Source organism: Anarrhichthys ocellatus, unplaced genomic scaffold, assembly GCF_004355925.1.
Source record: "Anarrhichthys ocellatus isolate YVR2014 unplaced genomic scaffold, GSC_Weel_1.0 scaffold24, whole genome shotgun sequence".
Lineage (NCBI taxonomy): Eukaryota > Metazoa > Chordata > Actinopteri > Perciformes > Anarhichadidae > Anarrhichthys > Anarrhichthys ocellatus.
Window position 1 is genome coordinate 2,778,290 of NW_022280054.1, and position 18,552 is coordinate 2,796,841.

Below are 18,552 nucleotides of genomic sequence, written 5' to 3' on the forward strand. Positions count from 1 at the left end.
CCCCCCCCCCCCCCCCCCCCCCCCCCCCCCCCCCCCCCCCCCCCCCCAGCCTGGGGCTTTTGCTTCCCCTAACGTCTCTCCGTGTATTAGCTCCTGTTCCTCCCACTCTCCAACCTAACCCCACCGTTGTCCTCATCGATGGAATCACCTCTCTGGTCGATTCTGCACAAGATACCAGCTCTAGGGTTACTTATAAAATCTCCTTTTTTTTTTTTTATAAAGGTGTTTTAAGAAAGCTTGCAATATTTAATGTTTTGCTTTTACAGCATTTTGCTGTGTGTTCTTTTGCCTGTACTATCCTGTAAGTCTAGTCAGTGTCGGGCCAGATATTAGATGAGCTCTAATCTGTTTTTGCTACGCTACACCTCATAAGAAAAACCTGAAAAGTAATGTTCCTTCTGGCTCGTGAGACTACAACCAAATATGTCCCGGTTTCCTGTTTCAAACGTCGCTTCACACAGAAGGGCCCTCATTATTAGTGTTTACGTTTTTAAAAGGATTTATTTTATTTTTTTGGTATCTTGAGAAAGTAGACAACGTGTGTAAAAATGTTGCTATGTAAATGTTTACTGGCCAACTTTAGAACAAGCTTTATTAACTGTACATGCTCAGATTATGGGATGTTGTTATCCTAGACTACAGGAGATGGGTTATGTGCTGGTATGTTAAAGACTCTTTTCAACAAACAATACTAACATTCCCATATGCACTGTTTATTGAAAGCAGTATGTCAATACTGGCTGCATATAGATCCCATTTTAAAGCAATTTCAGTGTAAGTGATGGGTGTCAAAATATGTTAATGGTCAGTACGGACAGGAGGAACATAGGCTGAAATCAAAGGTTATTGTTTTAAGTTATACTTTAGAGAATGTGAACCCATCCTTTAAATGGGTGTAAAAACTGCTCTTCATAGCCTGCAAAGTGTGATTATTATCGGTCGGTCGTGTCCATCCACAATACATTCTTCAATTTCTTTCAAATGTCTGCTCAGGTTTTAGAACAAGGCCGAGGTTTAGTTGTATTCGAAGCACTTACTCCAGCGAGTACATTTTTTCTTTAACGACTTCCTGGTACGTTTTGAAGACACTGTTTATGTATTTCTGTCTCACTTGCAGGTCTGGTTCAACGATGTGTAATCATCCAGAAAGATGAAAATGGCTTTGGGCTCACTGTCAGTGGTGACAACCCAGTGTTTGTGCAACTTGTCAAAGAAGGTAAGGTGGAGTCTCAAACTTAAAAGGACGAAAGAAAAATCTGGTGTTACAATACCTACTTCTGGTCGAAGCAATTGCAATAGAGATATGAGCTGCTTTTTTCATGCACTGACATCAAACTGTCATGGTAGTTTGCTCACAGATGTGAAGGGTAATTGGGACTCAGCAACCACCACCACTCTGGCACTTAGAGAAGTGAAACCATTGACTGTATATTTCCTGCTCAGTAGTTTCACAGTATAGCTGCAGCTTCTGCTTCATCATGTTGTCTTTGACAGGATACTTATATGGTCCCCGGCAGACTTTCTCTATCGGTAGAGAATGATGTGGGCTGCTATCGGGTTACAGAAACATTTTCAGTCTACACAGTAGAGCAGAGAGACAGAAAAGGAAGGAACTGATCGAGGACTTACTGTCGTCAGTGCGCGGGGAGTGTTCGACTATCTCTGTGTGGCTTCCCATTTGTCCCCGACTCGACTCAAAGCAGTCTTCTTAGTTTCATCTGAATAATTCATACAACTTCTTTTTTGTTTTTAAATGAAGAAAATGTATCTGTAGTATCTTGCTTCTGCTTTTCTTGTTCATCCTTCTACTTTCAGTCCAACTGATCAGACAAGATTATGTCCTTGGTTCAGTGACACCAGTTAAAATGTCCATACTAATACAAATGCAAATCATAATAGTGTATCAGTAAAACTGTATTTGGTTTGCAAAATACTTGAGCCGTATGCTGCTGACTATAGAGTCAGGCGTGGTTCTCATAATAACCTGTCTCGTGCCTAAATCCCTTTGTTTTGGGTGGAGCTGTGAAACAGGTCCTTCGTATAATATAACCACTGTTATGGTCTTTCAAAATGGCACTCAAATAGTCACTTTGCAACATCTGGTCTGTCAAGGCTATATTATCTATTCATTGTGCAGAAATATCAGCAATTACGCCATAAAGCTGCATGTCTTATGCGTCTCCCCTCCACCCATTTCATTCTATATCTCTCCTCGCCTCTTCTGTTGCGTTATCATTTGTTTTCTTGTGTTGCATTTGCCAGATGGGGCTGCTATGCGGGCAGGTGTTCAGACAGGAGACAGGATCATCAAGGTATTGTGTACATCTTCCTCCATGTTCCTTCCTGCAAACGTCACTGTTTTCTTGACCAAGGCCAATACGGAGGCTGTAGGCTGCCACCTTCTGGTCCGTTTGTATGTCTACTCTCTTTATGCTGCTTCTCGGAATGGAGGGAGACGTCGAATTGTAACGCTGAACTGAGAATGGGAGGTTTTTGGTCTCGGCATCTGTTTTTTAATTTTCCTCATTGCTGTCTTCCAGGTTAACGGGACCCTTGTTACACATTCAAACCACATTGAGGTGGTGAAACTTATCAAATGTAAGTCTTCTAGCAAAAGCCACACATTTAACAAGTAAACCTTTTAAGTATAACTGACTCTTTGACTGTGATCTTTCCTATCCAGCGGGCTCCTATGTGGCCCTCACAGTGTTGGGGCGTCCTCCTGGGCTCGCCCAGATCCCTCTGTCTGAAGCAGAGTCTCAAATGCTCGGGGTTAGCATTTCCTCTCCAAACTCCCCAGCAGCAGAACGCCCCTACAGTCCTCTGGACCGCCTCTCCTTCACTCAACCACCATGGGTACTAAAGACATCCGTTCATTTCTGTTGTCCTCTGTTTCTTTCCTCCGCAAACTTGCTTTCCTTCCCTATTCTCCCTCCTCACCATCTTGAGGGGTTTCATATGGGTTATCACCCCTTTCAAAGTTGTGGTGTTGTGTTCAAAGTGGGAATGCTGCGCGGTTATTGCGCCTCGCCATTCTGGGCACCAGAGTTATTACACAGTTAAGCCGTCAGCGGAGATGGTAACAGAGTTAAATAGACTTACACGCACACTAAACACAGACGCTGTTGTTTTACACGTCATGCCGGCATGCTATCTAAAATAGCGTTGTATTGTTCATCCCTTCTCACATATTTTCTGTACGCCTCAATATTTGTTAAATGCATCATGGTTACATATTTCTAATCTTTGCTGGAATGCCTCTCATCTGTTGTCTAATGCACAGTTCCTCCATATGCCTTTTTGTTTTTTTTCCCCACAGGATGAAAACAGCAGTGTCTGTAACCAGAGGGTTGACATGTTGCAAAAGATGCTCTCAAAAGGGCAGCAGGGGCTGCAGGTTAGCAGAACAATCGCTGCCACTTCCGTCTTCTCTCTATTGTAACACGTGTTTCTTCGTAGGTCTTTGCAATAGAATCTAAACCCTCTTAAGTAATATTGGGTTATTATCTGTGTTGAAAATGAAAGGATCAGCTCTCATCCATCTTTAAATAGAGCGTTGCGTTGGGTAGGAGGCAGGTACTATGTGTACCCTTAACACGATTGGTTTTTATGCAATAGATTAAAATAGTATCTTCCTCAACATCCCAGACTTCAGAACAGATTCAACACATGACATAGGCCCTGTTCAGACCTGGTATTAACATATGTCTTGTGTGTCAAGCACTAAGTACATCAGTTCACACCTGGCATTCACTCAGTGGTTTGTGTGACATCAGAAATACTTTTAAAATACTAATGTCTAAAAATACAACGAGCTACCTGTAGTGCTGTTGCTCCACCTAGTGGAAAAATCACACCGCACCACTGAAGAAATCCAAACAACACAGACTGAGTCTATTCCTTGGAAATTGTCCAAGATGTTTGACGCATTCATTGTGTGTCTCTATTGGCTCTAGTGGCTTCCCGAAATTTGTGGACAAAACCAGCGAACGAGTTCGTACTTGCACTCGCGTAGAGGACATCTGTTGAGTAGGCAGTCCTTCCGTGTCGCACAGGACACTGAAGGACTCGCACCTGTGCTTAGAGCTGCCCACTGGTGATCGGATCACCCAAGACGCATGTCAATGCCAGGGCTGAATAGAGCCAGGCCAGACCAGAGGCTTGCTACTGGTCCTGATTGCTTATTTTGATTTCACCTCTCTTGCTGTAAAGGCCATGAAGGAGGAGTACAGCAGGAACCCCTCCCCCAAACTACTGAAAGACATCCAGGAAGCTAAGAAACACATTCCTCAGCTGCAGGGTCAGCTCTTCAAGGCCACTGGGGCAACACAGGTAAAGCCAACGACCCCCTTCATCGCCATGTGCTTGCATACAGAATAGGGTATCCAGTGACACTGATCTACCAGCAAAAATCCAAGCAGTACAATTGTGTGTAGCGCGTTCAGGGATCGCTCCAGACAAACATTAATCCTAATCTTATCAGAGGATTAGACTTTCTCTGTGGGAAGCCTCTCTTTTGTGTCTGTGTGACAGCTTATTTTATTTACATCACTTACTAAACCTTGTGTTATGTATGTCAACACATTAATCTGCTCTCTCAATTTTAACAGTCCTATTTTATGAGAATATGTTAAAATACTCATAAATTCCTACTTTTGTTAATTGTCACCAATGTGGCCTGTGGGCCTCGTTTGTCCTAAACATGTGTCACTGTGGTCTTTGTGACGGTTGTTGTTGTGTGATGAGGTTGTTCGTAGTTAATACCAGATCTTGTTTTTACATGAATCTGTAGGAGGCTGTTCCAGGTGGAGATGCAGATGGTGGTAGCATGTTTGAGACGGAGCACTCTAAGGGAGACAACAGTACACACCTGTCCTGGAGCAGCACTCCTGTAAGTTATAACATAGTTAAAATGCCCCTCTGAGCTTTATATTAAACTTTGAGTCCAAGACTAGGCAAACTTGAGGACAATAGATGCACGGCCTCGTGCTAAACTGGATGAGTTAAATCAATCTTAATTTGCGCTGCTTAGCTTTGGCTGCGCTAAGTATTGATTCTGCATTCAAACTTCTGTTGGTCATGTATGAAAACGAATGGAATAAATTAATTGGCAACAGTTGTGGTTTTTTGGAGATTTGTTTTGTTAAATTGAGATTAATTGAGAATTTGATGTTCGTGGCACCCCGGTAGCTCACCTGGTAGAGTGGATGTAGGCTGAGTCCTTAGCAGCAACCCCGCTTTGAATCTGATCCGCGGCCCTTTTGCTGCATGTCGTCCCTTCTCTCTCCCCCTTTCCTGTCTACTTTCAGCTGTACTAAACTAAAGGCAAAAGACTCAGATAACGTAATGCTTTTTTTCCATCCCACCTGCAGACATCTCGTGGATTTGGACCTGGATCTCCAGAGAGCCTTTACCCAAGAGAGCCATCCTATCCCAGCCCAAAGAGCATCCCCAGGAACAGCTTCAACTCCTGCCACTCTCCAGAGGCAGAGGACGCCACTGACCTGGTAACTGTGCTCTTTGGCCTATTGAACATTCTGCCAAAAGAAATGTACTTATTCACTCCCTTTCCTGGTGTAAACTCGGGAAAGAGAACTTTTGAAGTGTGTTCTATAGAAAAACATTACATGTTGAATCTCAGATCAGTTGAGATATAAATGTATAAATGAATTTCTAAATAGAAAACACTAATTCCACAACTGTCTTTCCCCCAGGACTCTCTGTCCCCTACCACAGTCAGCAGTCCCTCTTCCTCCCGCCTCATCTCGCAAATCATTGGAGCTGAGGATGACTATTTTGATTCAGACCAGGAGCAGGTATTTGTCCACAGTGCAGAATTAACATCTATGGTAGTTACGAAAGGTAGTTACAGCGGGCCCCAGTGAATGCTATTGTGACGTGCACTTATGCACGCTAGTTATAAAGCACACACACTGTGGGCGGGCGTCTGTTTATAACAAATGTATGTTTGAAAGGCATGGCTGTTTACTCGGGTCTTTTGCAAGAGATTTTACACCAAAACTAATCACTGGGCCTATATCGTCTCGTCAAATAGTGACTTGACATTAGACAACATCGACATTCATATTACAGCAATCATCATTGCATTTCTGTGTATGACAAAAAAATCTGAAATTATACATGTAAATTTAAATATTTTTCATAGTTTATGTAGAATATTCATATCATTTGGGATATTTTTTGGATAGATTGCTACTGAAAAATTAAAACCATGATGGAGATGGGTTTGCTTTTTTGCCTGCACTCCCTATGGGCCTTCTACCTTACGGGCCCCAGTGCAAACACACTGCAGGCGCTGTCTATATTTATATATATATATATATATATATATGGTCCGGTTCAGACCAGACAGTAACATGCATCTTGGGTGAACCGATCACAAGTGGACAGCTCTAAATACAGGTGTGAATGCACATAAGACGAATGGAGGACGTATTGAGATACGATCGCTCAGACCACTTTTGGAGGTGGTCTGTCCCACATTCCTAGCAGTGTGTGTGTGTGTGTGTGTGTGTGTGTGTGTGTGTGTGTGTGTGTTACTAATCGAGTGATGATGGTGGAATGACTTAACTTTCGACTGAGGTAATCCGTTGCATTGTTGGAGGGGGTGGTGATGGGGATATAAGAGCCATCTATTGCTTCTCAAAGCTATCCACCATCTTCCACAGTCTGTTCCCTTGAGGCAAACTCATAATTTGGCACTGAAGTGTGTGTATATGGCGACAAACCTCCCAAAACACAATTGGACACTGTTAATTTGTGTTGCTGCCTCCCACCGGTTAAAATCAACAACACATTTGGTCTTTACAAATGGAAATGATGTACGTGTTAATTTGCATATAGATCAGGGAAGTCAGATCCGATCACAAGTGGTCGCCCCAGGCGCGCGTGAAGACGCATTCTAATGCTTGGTGTAAACTGAGTACTACTTAGAGCTGTCCACCTGTGATTGAATCACCCAAAATGCACGTTACATGGGACGGGGACAATCCTAATACGAAACTTATGGCTCGATGCTGTAATAATACACTTTTCTTTGCAATAAATGTCTAAATAATACTATTTAAATTCACGTCACATGTGAAGTCAGCGAATGCAAACTGTTGTACCGATTTTGTTCCAGACAAATGGCCAGTGTCACAGCTTTAACAACATGGAGCAGCTCAAGTCTCGTCCCGCCCACCTCGCAGCCTTCCTACACCATGTCATGTCTCAGTTCGACCCCGCTCCTGTGGTAAGACCCTCCTCCTTCACACCTTATAATAATCTTTTATGTATTAATTTCCTGTTTTCATGCAACCTGGCAGACACTACCGCTCACCGTTTGCTTTAATAAATCTTTATCTTATGTCCTTAGCTGTGCTACCTCTATGCTGACTTCTACAAGCAGACCAACTCCAAAGAGACCAGACGGGTGTTCATGGACCTCCACACCTTTTTCATTGACCGTGGAGCGGTAAGTACAGTGTTTGTTCCCCACTGTGAAATATGGGCAACGCTACACGTCAGACTCAAGCAATCCTCTATCTATCTGTCACACAACTGATGAGATTTTGACAGAAATAGGTGAAATGTTGCATGTCACCACATCACGTCAAAATGGCACTAATTACACCGAGCACGGCCCCAACATCTGTGGTTGTTTTCTTTAAGTCCGAAGCTCAAACTCCAATCTAAAAACACGATGAGATTTTTCTGATAAAACATGGAGTGATACACTAATAGCTCACAGTTAACACCACATTGCCCATTTACAAGTTAGAATAAAGTGATACATCTGTCACTAATTGACTGTTTCATTATTCATAGGTCATAACATGATTATGAGTGCCTTCATTTATTATCTGTACTCGCATTGACATTTTATATTATTCGAAAGGGTTTTGCTGGACTTCAGTGTATTTAATTATTTATCTTTATTGTTTTCGTTTTACAGAATTTGAAAGTTGCTGTCCCTGAATCCATCTCTACTGATCTCGGTAAGTATGCCGTGCTTCCGCTTCATTTGCTCATCTGCCTGGAGCCATTTTGAGGAGGCAATTTCTTCTGTTACGGTCACCTTTTGTGCTTCTGTTGGCTCACTTCCTCCATTTGGCCATCCTCATTATACAGTCCCTGTAAGCCTTGCACACTCCCGACCAAGGTGTTAAAAAAATCAAATGCTCTGATGGGTTGGAAAGTATTGCTTAACCTTAATAGGGCGTATTTAGTGTGCACTTGACATAATCCTGTTAGAGACTTGGCGTACTGTATATATGAGAGTGTGTGCGTGTGTTTGCAGACCGCCGGCGGACAGAACTGATCCCTGAGGAAATAAACAGACAGCATGTTCAAACACTGCAGGACTCTCTGCTCCCTGACATCCAGAAGAACCTTGAGGACTTCAGGTAAACCTGTCAACTCAGAATTTTTATTTTCCATGGTTTAGTAAGTTCTGATGAATTGCAGAACTTGAGGATTTGGTTCTCGCATCAAGGAAAATTGAAAAGAGCATTATCAACCTAACAACTGTATGTGACTTGATATGTTGGCACATGTAGGCAGAAGCGCAGTATGGGCCTAACGGTGGCTGAAGTAGAGCTGTCCAGACTGGACCAAGAGAGAGTCAGAGACCGTGTCGCTCTGGAGAGAGAGCGCTCATACGCTGAAAACATCATCACCAAGATAGAGGACATCCTGTAAGTAGCACGTGCAGACACGGTTACCTGACACACAGGCCATGCATGCAGAGATATGCTGCTCGGATGCACAAATATCTCATGTTTCTAACCATTACCAGCTACTCAGTCTGTTTTCCTTTGTATTGTTTATAGGTTAACTACTCAGACCACAGAGGAAGAGAAATGGTAAGCAAACTTATATTGTGGAGTCTTTGGTTGATTGATATGAAGAGTATTTCTCAAAGCATATGATTGGGATTATTTAGGACTTCAGGGGCTCTCACGGCCCCTCAAACCATCTGTGGGTTCATTGCATTTTCAATCTGTAATGTGTCCCACAATAATCCTAAATAACTCTCAGTATTTATTACTTTATTAGACTGCTTGTCTCCTTTTAAATTAATTCTTTAAAAAAAAAGAAGAAAATCTAAATGCTAAATGAATAATATATCTCAGTGCTAGTCATGTTTTTCAACCTTTAAAGTTTAGTTTTGCATTTTTCGGCCAAGAACACCGAATATATTGGTGTCATCCAAGCCCTATTCTACATCCCCTGCAGTTTACAAATTAAACACGCGGGCCGTCCCTTAAAGAGAACATTTAATTTATGCAGTGTGTTTATTTTAAATAATTAAAAAGTGTGACTGATTGAAACAGTCTTGTTTGAAATGCCATATGTTCGCAGCATACCCCAGATGGTTTGTGTAGCAACTGTAGAGAAGGACTGGTATGACATATGGTGCAAGTCACAATATGGACACTTCCAATCTTAGCATCCTGTTTGTTTTGTCAGATATAATTCAAATGGAGCAACTAAACTAAAGAGTTGCCACTTTTGTTTTCATTTAGCACTACAATGCAGTATGTCATCTATACGTACATGAAGCACCTTGGTGTGAGAGTCAAGGAACCTCGGAGTCTGGAGTCCAAACGTGTCAGGATCAACTTTCTTCCCAAGATCAAGGTATTTAACATTACTTTTTGTGCTTTTGCCCTTCTCTCTCTCTCTCCCTTTATCATCTACCTGACACTTCCCTTGTTGTTAATACATTACAGAAAAGCATCAAGACAGAAAAGGAAGGAGAAGAGAAGGTGAAGAAACCCAGGTTTCCCAGTATCCTTGGACCTCAGCGTCGGCCCAGCCGCATTGAAGCAGCATCTGGTGAGTTAGGACTTACGATTGAGCCAAAATTATGATACTGCTTCTAAAGCTTTTTCAAATTTTGACGCCTTTTTTCTCCTCGTTCAGTAGGTAAAGCCTTGGATGGTCGCCCCCGGCCGCAGAAACAGTTGTCTCAGCCCACACTAGGGGCAAGTGATCACATGGAAGCCGGTCGTCTCAGAGGCAGCCAATCGAGCGAGGGCTCTGAACTCGTACACTCCATGTCTATCAACTCCTCGTCCCCAAACAGCGCCACCTATAGCTCAGACACTAGCCGAGACACTGATATGGGTGAGCGACTAGATTAAACTCGTCGGTGGAAGAAGAACACAGAGGAGGCGATGGATTTTAACTTGTTACTTGTCTCTCAGGTGGGACTCCGACCTCAGGCCCGTCCAGGCTGAGTGACGGCCTTCAGTCCGACCCCCTTGATGGGTTGCCGTACTCTGCTCCGCAATTTGACCTTTACAGCCTGGACCAACTGCAAGAGGATGACAGAGAAAGCGACAGGTGCATTTACAGTCTCATTTGCATTAACAGTTTAGCTCCCTTAAGAAGACAATATTTATAGTTAACATTGATTTTACTGTTTTGCAGAGCCCACGAAGGAACACCAAAGGCCATAAGAAGGTGAGGATACCTGATCATTTTCACACTCGCATAAAATTCATCCAAGTTGTTAGTTGCCAGATGAGGAGCTAACTCTCTGTCTGGCCCTAGGCTCGAGGGACTGGGTGCAGCTGACGTCCAGAGTGAGGACGACCAGGGAACAGACTCTGAGCACGACCCTCCAAACTGGCAGCAGCTGGTGGGGCGAGAGATCCTAGCGGGCCTCAGGCCTCAGGAAATCAAGAGACAGGAAGTCATCAATGGTGAGGACATGGCTTACCACTTCACATGAAGTTACAATTCATTTTAACCAGATCTGTTGTCAAAGAATAGAAGTGGTTCCACCTCAATGTACTTAAAATACTGTTGTTTTATGGAATATGATAAGTAGAAGGGAGAGGTATGCAGCAGCAGAGCATCTGCTGGGGTCCAACCCAAGTTGCTGTCAAATGTTGCATCATGTTGAGTTGTGCAAATGATCTGCCATCTTCAATCAACGTCTTGCATTGTGTCTGCAGAGCTGTTTTATACAGAGCGCGCACATGTAAGGATGCTGAGAGTTTTGGACCACGTTTTCTACCAGAAGCTCTCAAAAGAGGCCATCCTGCCTCCTGCTGATATCAAGAACATCTTCACCAACCTGGACGACATTCTACAGCTGCACGGTACACATCCTTAAAACCTATCTGTGCATGACTGCTCTTGAACCATTAAGATTCAGTAAAAAAAAAAACTATTTAAAAGTAAGGTAGTGAGAATCAAAATTAAGTTTAAAGTCAAACTAACTACAACAGCAGCACACACAGCACCCTCACATTCTCATGTTGTATCCTTCATCTTTGTCATCCTATGTACACAAACACACACTGACAGTTGTTGCCTCTCCTTTGACTTTCAGTTTCAATACTGGAGCAAATGGCAGCCGTTCGGAAGAGAAATGAGTCTTCAGTAATTGATCAGATAGGCGACGACTTGCTCTCCTGGGTAAGTCCATATCTCAGGCTGAAATTGTGTTTCCTCTTTCAAACATTTTCCGATATTGAATAAATTTAAAGACGACTGATGTGGTAGGGAAAAATCAAAACCGTATTGTTCACAAAGATATTGAACTGCTGCCCAAAATTGCTTTATAGCGAGAAAAAGATGTTGACGTTGGCGTGGGATTGCTTTCTTCAGCCTCTATTCTGATCATTTTGAAATGTCATGTGTATGTAAAAATGGTTGTGTACAGTTCAAATATGACAGAGAAGGGGTTAACATAGCATTCTTGAATCCTACACCAAAATCCTGAAAGTCAAAAACCTTCGACGAGACACAAAAGAATAACTCGGCCGAGAAATGTAATCACGGTGGAAGCGAGCGAGTGAAGTGGAAGCCTGTTTCTCAGTAAACGGTTATGTCAGTCAGTGCCCTAGATTTGGCTGACATCTCGATATCATGTGTCATACATTAGATGTGAGGTAGCTGCGCTTCAGCTGGCAGCCTTGTCTAAAATGTCTCCGTGGGGTAGAAGTAGGGTAAATGATGCCCCGAGGGTCCGAGCATTGATCTCGTCTACATTTAAACTTGAGCCATCTCTGCCACGAGGTCTTAAGCCTGGCCCCCTTCTGGGAGTTGCTTGCTCATTGTAGTGGCTATGTTCTAGACATTTCCATAGCAACTAAACACCCCCTGACCCAGATCGAGTGACTGATCAGCGTCTCTGCCCTGTCCTGTCTTGGGTTGGGTGGTTACAGTTCAGCGATGGAGAGGAGGAGACGATCAAGAAGGCGGTGGGGACGTTCTGCAGCAACCAGCCGTTTGCTCTCGAGATCATCAAGACCAAGCAGAAGAAAGACTCGCGGTTCACTTCGTTCGTGCAGGTACTGACATTATGCTTTCCCAACTGGTTCCATCTGTGAAACGTGTCGTTAGCTGCTGCACTGAATGAAGGCTCAAAATGCGTCACGCAGAAGAGGTAAACGACACTTGCAGCTGAAATGCCAATTCTCTGAAGCTACATTTAGTACTGCTCAGTCACGATTTTTACTTGTCCAGAGATGTATTTTGTCTTTTTGCCGACAGCTTAAGTTCACCCATAGCTGATTTAATTTGTTTTATTGCTTTGCAGGAGGCAGAGAGTAACAGACTGTGTCGCCGACTGCAGCTTAAAGACATCATTCCTGTAGAGATGCAGCGGCTCACCAAGTACCCCCTGCTACTAGAGAACATCGCCAAGTACACAGGTGCTGTAGTGCTGCCTTACACATCACAGTTCCTTCACAACAGTTTGCAGTGATTTCTGCACCTGGTTATTTTACTGCACAAATGACTCCACATATACTAACTGTGTGCATGGTGGTGGATGTAATGATGATTCAAAACAAGATGTTTGAATAAACCAGAATGTGGATTGAATGATGATAGAATCGCTGAAGCTAAAGATTATTTTCATTTTTGATTAGTTCACAGATTATTTTTTTGATTAATTGTTTGTTTCATAAAAATGTCACATTTGAGAAGTTGAAATTAGTAAAGAAAAATTGGGGCATTTCTACTTTAAAAAATGATTTTATTGATCATTTAAAATGATTACGTTAAATTTCTGGTGTTGAACTAATTGCTGCAGCTTAATAAACTAGTGACGGTAGTATAAACAGTGGACACTTGGACATGCATGAAGCTTTAATGAAGTCAACCTGCCCGCAGGAGGAGACACAGAACAGATTTGTACATTTATACAAACCACTTACATGGAAGCACAAAAACGGATCCCTCTCCTCCAGTCTTATTCACACACGTCAAAGTTTGTCACAAATACTTCGTCAATCACTGATTGTGATTTACTTTTAAAAATGACCGTTTCAAACCACAATTATACTTAATCCCTCCACTATTTCATTCAATTATAAACCCTCCTAACTTAACCTAGTTTCTCTGCACTGCATGAACTCCACAAGAAGAGTTCAGTTACTGTTACCGCTCTCCTGTGAACCTAAAATCAATTCGATCGTATGAGGCAATTAATTCAAAATGGAAACTAACTACGCATGCTGTGAGTAACCAAGGAAACAGGTAATACAGGAATAATACAAAGTTTGTATTTTATATTTAGAATGTAATAGAATAAAATAGATAAAGATGGAACTCCACAGATAGAAGAAAGTGGATGAAAATGAACAAAATCAAGTCTTAAGCAAGGTTCTGTGTGGCAGCATGTTGCCAACAAGTGAATTACAGAGACAAATGGAGATATTAGCGTTTTAATGCTCATGGGGAGCGGCTGTGCACATTTTGGGAAACGTCTCACCCATTATTTGGTCCATCATGTTAATCTTGGCTGGGGTTTGGGTGTCACACAGAGAGAACGCACTAACGATAAAGTATAACCAGCTATTACAGGGTCATAATGCCCCTCTGCTTTATCTTAATGCTTTTGAACGATGGTGTGCTAATGGACAGAGGAAATATCCGTTTGCCGGTCAGCCCCCTGCAGAACTGTGGAGGCGTTGCTTCTTATTTGATGTCATAATATCTTTCAGACAACGCCGTGGAGAAGGACAAAGTGAAGCAGGCAGCAGACTGCTGTAGGAAGATTCTCAATCACGTCAACCAGGCTGTTAAGGAATCTGAGGACAAGCAGGTAGGATGTTTTTTAAAGTCTTGCTTTTTATTTTGTGCCATCCCCTTGACTTTTCTCTTCTTCTCCTTAAGTCTCATCCTCAGTCGTCTCTTTTTTTTTCTCCATCTCTACCACAATTTATTTTTCCCACTACCTTCTTTGCTCCCCAGGCAGTGGCTTCCTTTTTAAAGAGCGCTTACTTATCCCCTTTCCCGTGTCTCCATTTTCTTTTCGTCCTTTCTCTAGAGGCTGGAGGACTATCAGAGAAGATTGGACCTCTCTACTCTCAAGCAGACAGACAACCCCATGATCCTGGAGCTAAAAGTGAGTTGTCTACATGACCCTTTTAGCTTCATTTAAAGCACACTCGCTTGTCGTACACCCACATACGCTGTATGAAATATCTGCTCGGTAGAAAGCTAGTGCTGGTGGAGAAGGCTCCATGGACCACTAGCAAGTACTTATAAGCTTTACATTTATTTTCCTATTCTACCTCCTTCAGAATTTGGATTTAACCAAGAGAACGATGGTGCACGAGGGGCCGCTGTCATGGAAAGTGAACAAGGACAAGACTATTGGTTTGTAATCGGCACATTATAAGAGTTTGATTGTTTTATATTGCTGCCGAAAAACTAAATACAAGTCATTTCTCTGTCTCCTTTCAGAGTTGTACACCCTCCTGCTGCAGGACATCTTGGTTCTGCTACAGAAACAAGATGAGCGTCTGATCCTGAAGTGTCACAGTAAAAACCTGGCAGGCACCGCAGATACCAAACATATCTTCAGCCCCATCATCAAACTCAATACTGTGCTGGTGCGCTCTGTGGCCACAGGTCAGTTAACACACAATCTCTTGGTCTGTTTTGCATTTTTAAACACGGCGGTATAGTAACTTGATCAAAACAAAGAACGAAAGCACACCTCACTATACAACATCCAGGCAACCCTGAATACGGGATCAGGAAGTCTAAGGCTTCATGCATGTTGGGCAAAATTGTGCTTAATCTCACCCTGAACCTTCTGCCCACACTCTCTCCTGCCAGACAACAAGTCCTTCTTCGTCCTATCCATGTCAGACAACGGAGCCCAGATCTATGAGCTGATGGCGCCCACAGTCTCCGATCAGAGAACGTTAGTCCACATTTTGATTGATTAATTGAATTTGCATTGCTCCAGTTGTTAAATAGGCTAATGACTAGTTTTTTTTCTCCCTTGCACAAGGTGGCAGCGTCTAATCACCCAGAGAGCTGATGCCATGAAAGTCAAACCTCACAGCGTCATACCATTACCTCAGACTGAGTATGTTGTTATCACCTTTCTTATATGATCCAATCAGATTGTTCTCAGGCTTCGAGCTTGCTATTTACATAAGATGTTGCTTGTGTGCCAGTGGGGAGCGAGACGGTGTGGAGATCATTACAGCAGGTGTTTCCAGGCTGAGTCGAGACCCAGACCGCACATCCACCGGCAGCACCCAGTCCACAGGTAGCTGGAGACGCATGCTTTTCATCCATATTGCTTTATATATTCTATCCGAGTCGACTGTGCAGATAATCCTTATCTAATTACAATCCCTCAGATAAAGAGAGCAGTCCGGCGCCTAGAAGTGTGACACAGAGCTCTCTGCCAGGTAATAATCCATTTGAGGGAATAAAGGCAGAGGAAGAGGAGGAGGAGGAGGAAGGCTTTGTGGACCCAGAGTTTCCTTATCAAGCGGCGGAAGACGGCAAAGAAGGAGACTCGTTTAACATGTTTCCCTCCAGAGCAGACGAAGCACTGAAAACATGTAAGCACACAGAACAGATGACTCAAAATGAAATCGGCTCAATCAATCAGCTGCACACAGACATTGTATGTAGGTTTCATAACCCCCCTTTTTCCTCATCGTTCCCTCAGTGGCAGCGTTGAAGCAGGTGTTGGTGACCCAGCTGATGTCCCAGGAGGCTTTAGCGCAAACCAAACGCTCCACGGGGGTACGTCTCCTCAGGACCACCTCTCTGCGGACACCCGTAGACAGCCGCGCTCGGGGGATGGTCCACAATGGCTCGGAGAAGATTAGCTCCCAGACCGAGGACCCGACTCAGGACCTGGGCTCTGGGGACACGGGCTTCTTTGATTCTCCTGAAGATTATGGTAAACCTGGACAGTTTGAACAATTTAGCTGTTATTAGTTACTTTAATTACTTTCTCAGTGCTCTTTGTCTCTCCTTGATCCTGCAGTAGTAGTACTAAATCGCATCATTTGATTCTATCAGCAGGGTATTTAGTCCTGGGGGGTTACGGCGGTCCAGGGGAGAGCAGCACAGACGATGACATCTTGGCATCAACCACAGGAAAGCAGCTGAGATCCTCGCAAGGCTGTGCTGCCGACTCCGGCATCAACTTGCGCTTTTCTTCTACGTCACAGGCCGGCAGCCTCTCCTCTTTTAGCAGACAGGTCTTGTCTCACCTCAGAAACCTTCAGGTCAACCTCAACTATCTGAAGGTATCAAACAGCCACCGAGCTCACCGACACACATTTTTATGAAAACAGTGTGCCGTTTAAACATTGTGGTCATTTGTATTGTCTGATCTGACCGGGTTGTTTGTTTCTCTCAGGAGGTTGAGGCCAAGTACAATAATCTAATACGCCAAAGGCCAGAGAGGTCAGCAGCAGACACGGATGGAAACAAAGGTAGCTCAATTCATGCTCAGTGTCAACATATGAATTACGAGATGTTAATATATGAATCACAACCCTTATCCGTCTTTTTTCTGATCCTGCACCTCCAATTTGTTTTCCCCCAGATAAGAGATAGTGGAAGACAGTACCGCAGCTTTTAGCTCTGGTCCCAAAGAGGAAGGACCGCCTTGTGGTCTGTTCCTACTTCTTGTGTCCTGGACATTCTGGACATCCTATAAGCTTGTCCTCTCACTGCTGAGCCCCCTGTCTTTCATCACCCTCGCCCATGGTTGCCACAGAGAATGAGAGACTTGAGTGTGAGCAGAAATGTTTGAAGGGTGGAGTCATCTTTGTGATCCCCCCCATCCCCCCCCCCCCCATCAGCACAAGGCAATCAGGAAAGTGGGATTGCCCCGAAAAAACCTCACTCCTCTACCAGACAACACCCATTTTCCCTGCAAGAAAGAGAACTTATACCAAAATGTACAAAGATGTGTGTTTAGAATATATATATATGAAACACAAAACAAGAAAAGGAAAATTTTAAGATAATGTATTAAGATTTTTTTTATCCCAAGATGTATTTATTTTCTTTCTTTTCATTTAAAAAAAAAAAAAAAAAAAGTGTTTCCAACATTGCTTGCATGCCTTTGGCCATGGTGTTACCGTTTTGGCTGCTTTTCCTGTTTCAGTCAATCAGGGTTAGTGTGAGTGTTGGGTGCACGCTAGCATACAAGCACGCCAGTCTAGCGTACCCTGATGAAGGGGCAGGATATATTCAGACTGATAGAGGCCAGACTTGCACTGGCGATGGCTAGATCCCATTGTGTTAAAAACTCTTGAAATGTGTTAAAGTCTAGAATTTCAGATAAATTCTAGTTGTGGTGTTCACTAGAATGAAGAGTCTGGAGGCTCTGATCTGGTCCTGTTACATTTTCGTGCTGCCTCTTTCTTCCTCCTCCTCCTCCTGTGAGGGGTATTTTGCCTCTCGGCTGCTCCTCTTCTCCTATGCGTGTGACCCTCCCCCTTTCTTTTTCCTGTGAACACTTTCGGGTGTCATACTTCTCCTTTTCCTCACAGCCCAGTGTCTTTCATGCTTATTTATCCCCTCCCACACTCTATATGTCATGCTTCTTCATTTGCATTTGGGTATCTTGCCCCCCCCCCCCCCCCTCCTCCTCCTCCTCCTCTACAAGGAGCGCTCATGCTCTTTCTGTATCAGCTCCTGACAGAGATGCTGCTTCTTTCTGCTTTCACGGCGATGCTGATCCGACTGCCTGATATTCTAATAATGTCATGAAGTTCAACATATGTACAATGATCAAGTTGGAAGGAAATGCATAACTTTAATAAATAAATGGTGCCATGACACATTCAAAAAAGGAAATCCTTGATTTTACTTTTCCCCATTTAAGCTTTTATGTGCACCTGATTTTGTATGAATTTCATGAAAAGGTGGTCGGTACAACCACAAGTATATTTTACTTGTACAGCACTTATTGAATGACACTTTAGGGAATGGAGAAATGATTAAAGACTTAAAACATGAGAACGGTCAAGGACACCTGAGCATTAGTCATGATGGATAAGCAAGTGTATTGCAAGTGAAGTTGTTCAGTGAAATACGTCGGTATATTTAAACCTAACGACGTCCACTGGTCATCATATGTCTGTACTGCATGTACTGACCTCTTGTCCTTACCTGTATCAGATAGTATACATTTCTCAGATGTCAGTATCGTCATCATCAGCAGGTGACACCTGCTGATGAGATGTCACCTCCATACATCCTCATGTAAGATTTAATGTTAACAATCTGCCCTAATATAATTCCATT

At 43.2% G+C, this 18,552-nt stretch overlaps 1 protein-coding gene across 5 annotated transcripts in view; it reads left to right on the forward strand.

Moving 5' to 3' along the window:
• The window catches only part of arhgef12a (Rho guanine nucleotide exchange factor (GEF) 12a), a 36,789-nt gene extending 18,692 nt beyond the window's left edge, over window positions 1–18,097 (forward strand). For 2 of the 5 annotated variants that reach the window (XM_031860718.1, XM_031860719.1), the window contains 37 exons: window positions 1,118–1,216; window positions 2,263–2,312; window positions 2,541–2,598; window positions 2,684–2,856; window positions 3,320–3,397; window positions 4,213–4,332; window positions 4,793–4,891; window positions 5,373–5,507; window positions 5,715–5,816; window positions 7,145–7,255; window positions 7,379–7,477; window positions 7,958–8,000; window positions 8,303–8,408; window positions 8,562–8,699; window positions 8,835–8,867; window positions 9,531–9,645; window positions 9,738–9,843; window positions 9,931–10,134; window positions 10,215–10,353; window positions 10,441–10,473; window positions 10,564–10,715; window positions 10,971–11,117; window positions 11,351–11,436; window positions 12,189–12,314; window positions 12,563–12,677; window positions 13,974–14,074; window positions 14,300–14,377; window positions 14,556–14,631; window positions 14,719–14,886; window positions 15,097–15,184; window positions 15,275–15,352; window positions 15,444–15,538; window positions 15,633–15,839; window positions 15,950–16,186; window positions 16,309–16,538; window positions 16,652–16,727; window positions 16,841–18,097. In XM_031860718.1, the coding sequence (XP_031716578.1) occupies window positions 1,118–1,216; window positions 2,263–2,312; window positions 2,541–2,598; window positions 2,684–2,856; window positions 3,320–3,397; window positions 4,213–4,332; window positions 4,793–4,891; window positions 5,373–5,507; window positions 5,715–5,816; window positions 7,145–7,255; window positions 7,379–7,477; window positions 7,958–8,000; window positions 8,303–8,408; window positions 8,562–8,699; window positions 8,835–8,867; window positions 9,531–9,645; window positions 9,738–9,843; window positions 9,931–10,134; window positions 10,215–10,353; window positions 10,441–10,473; window positions 10,564–10,715; window positions 10,971–11,117; window positions 11,351–11,436; window positions 12,189–12,314; window positions 12,563–12,677; window positions 13,974–14,074; window positions 14,300–14,377; window positions 14,556–14,631; window positions 14,719–14,886; window positions 15,097–15,184; window positions 15,275–15,352; window positions 15,444–15,538; window positions 15,633–15,839; window positions 15,950–16,186; window positions 16,309–16,538; window positions 16,652–16,727; window positions 16,841–16,851 (4,112 nt within the window). In that variant the 3' untranslated portion in view covers window positions 16,852–18,097. The other 3 variants (XM_031860717.1, XM_031860720.1, XM_031860721.1) reach the window with 3 other exon arrangements.
• Window positions 18,098–18,552: the final 455 nt, after the last annotated feature.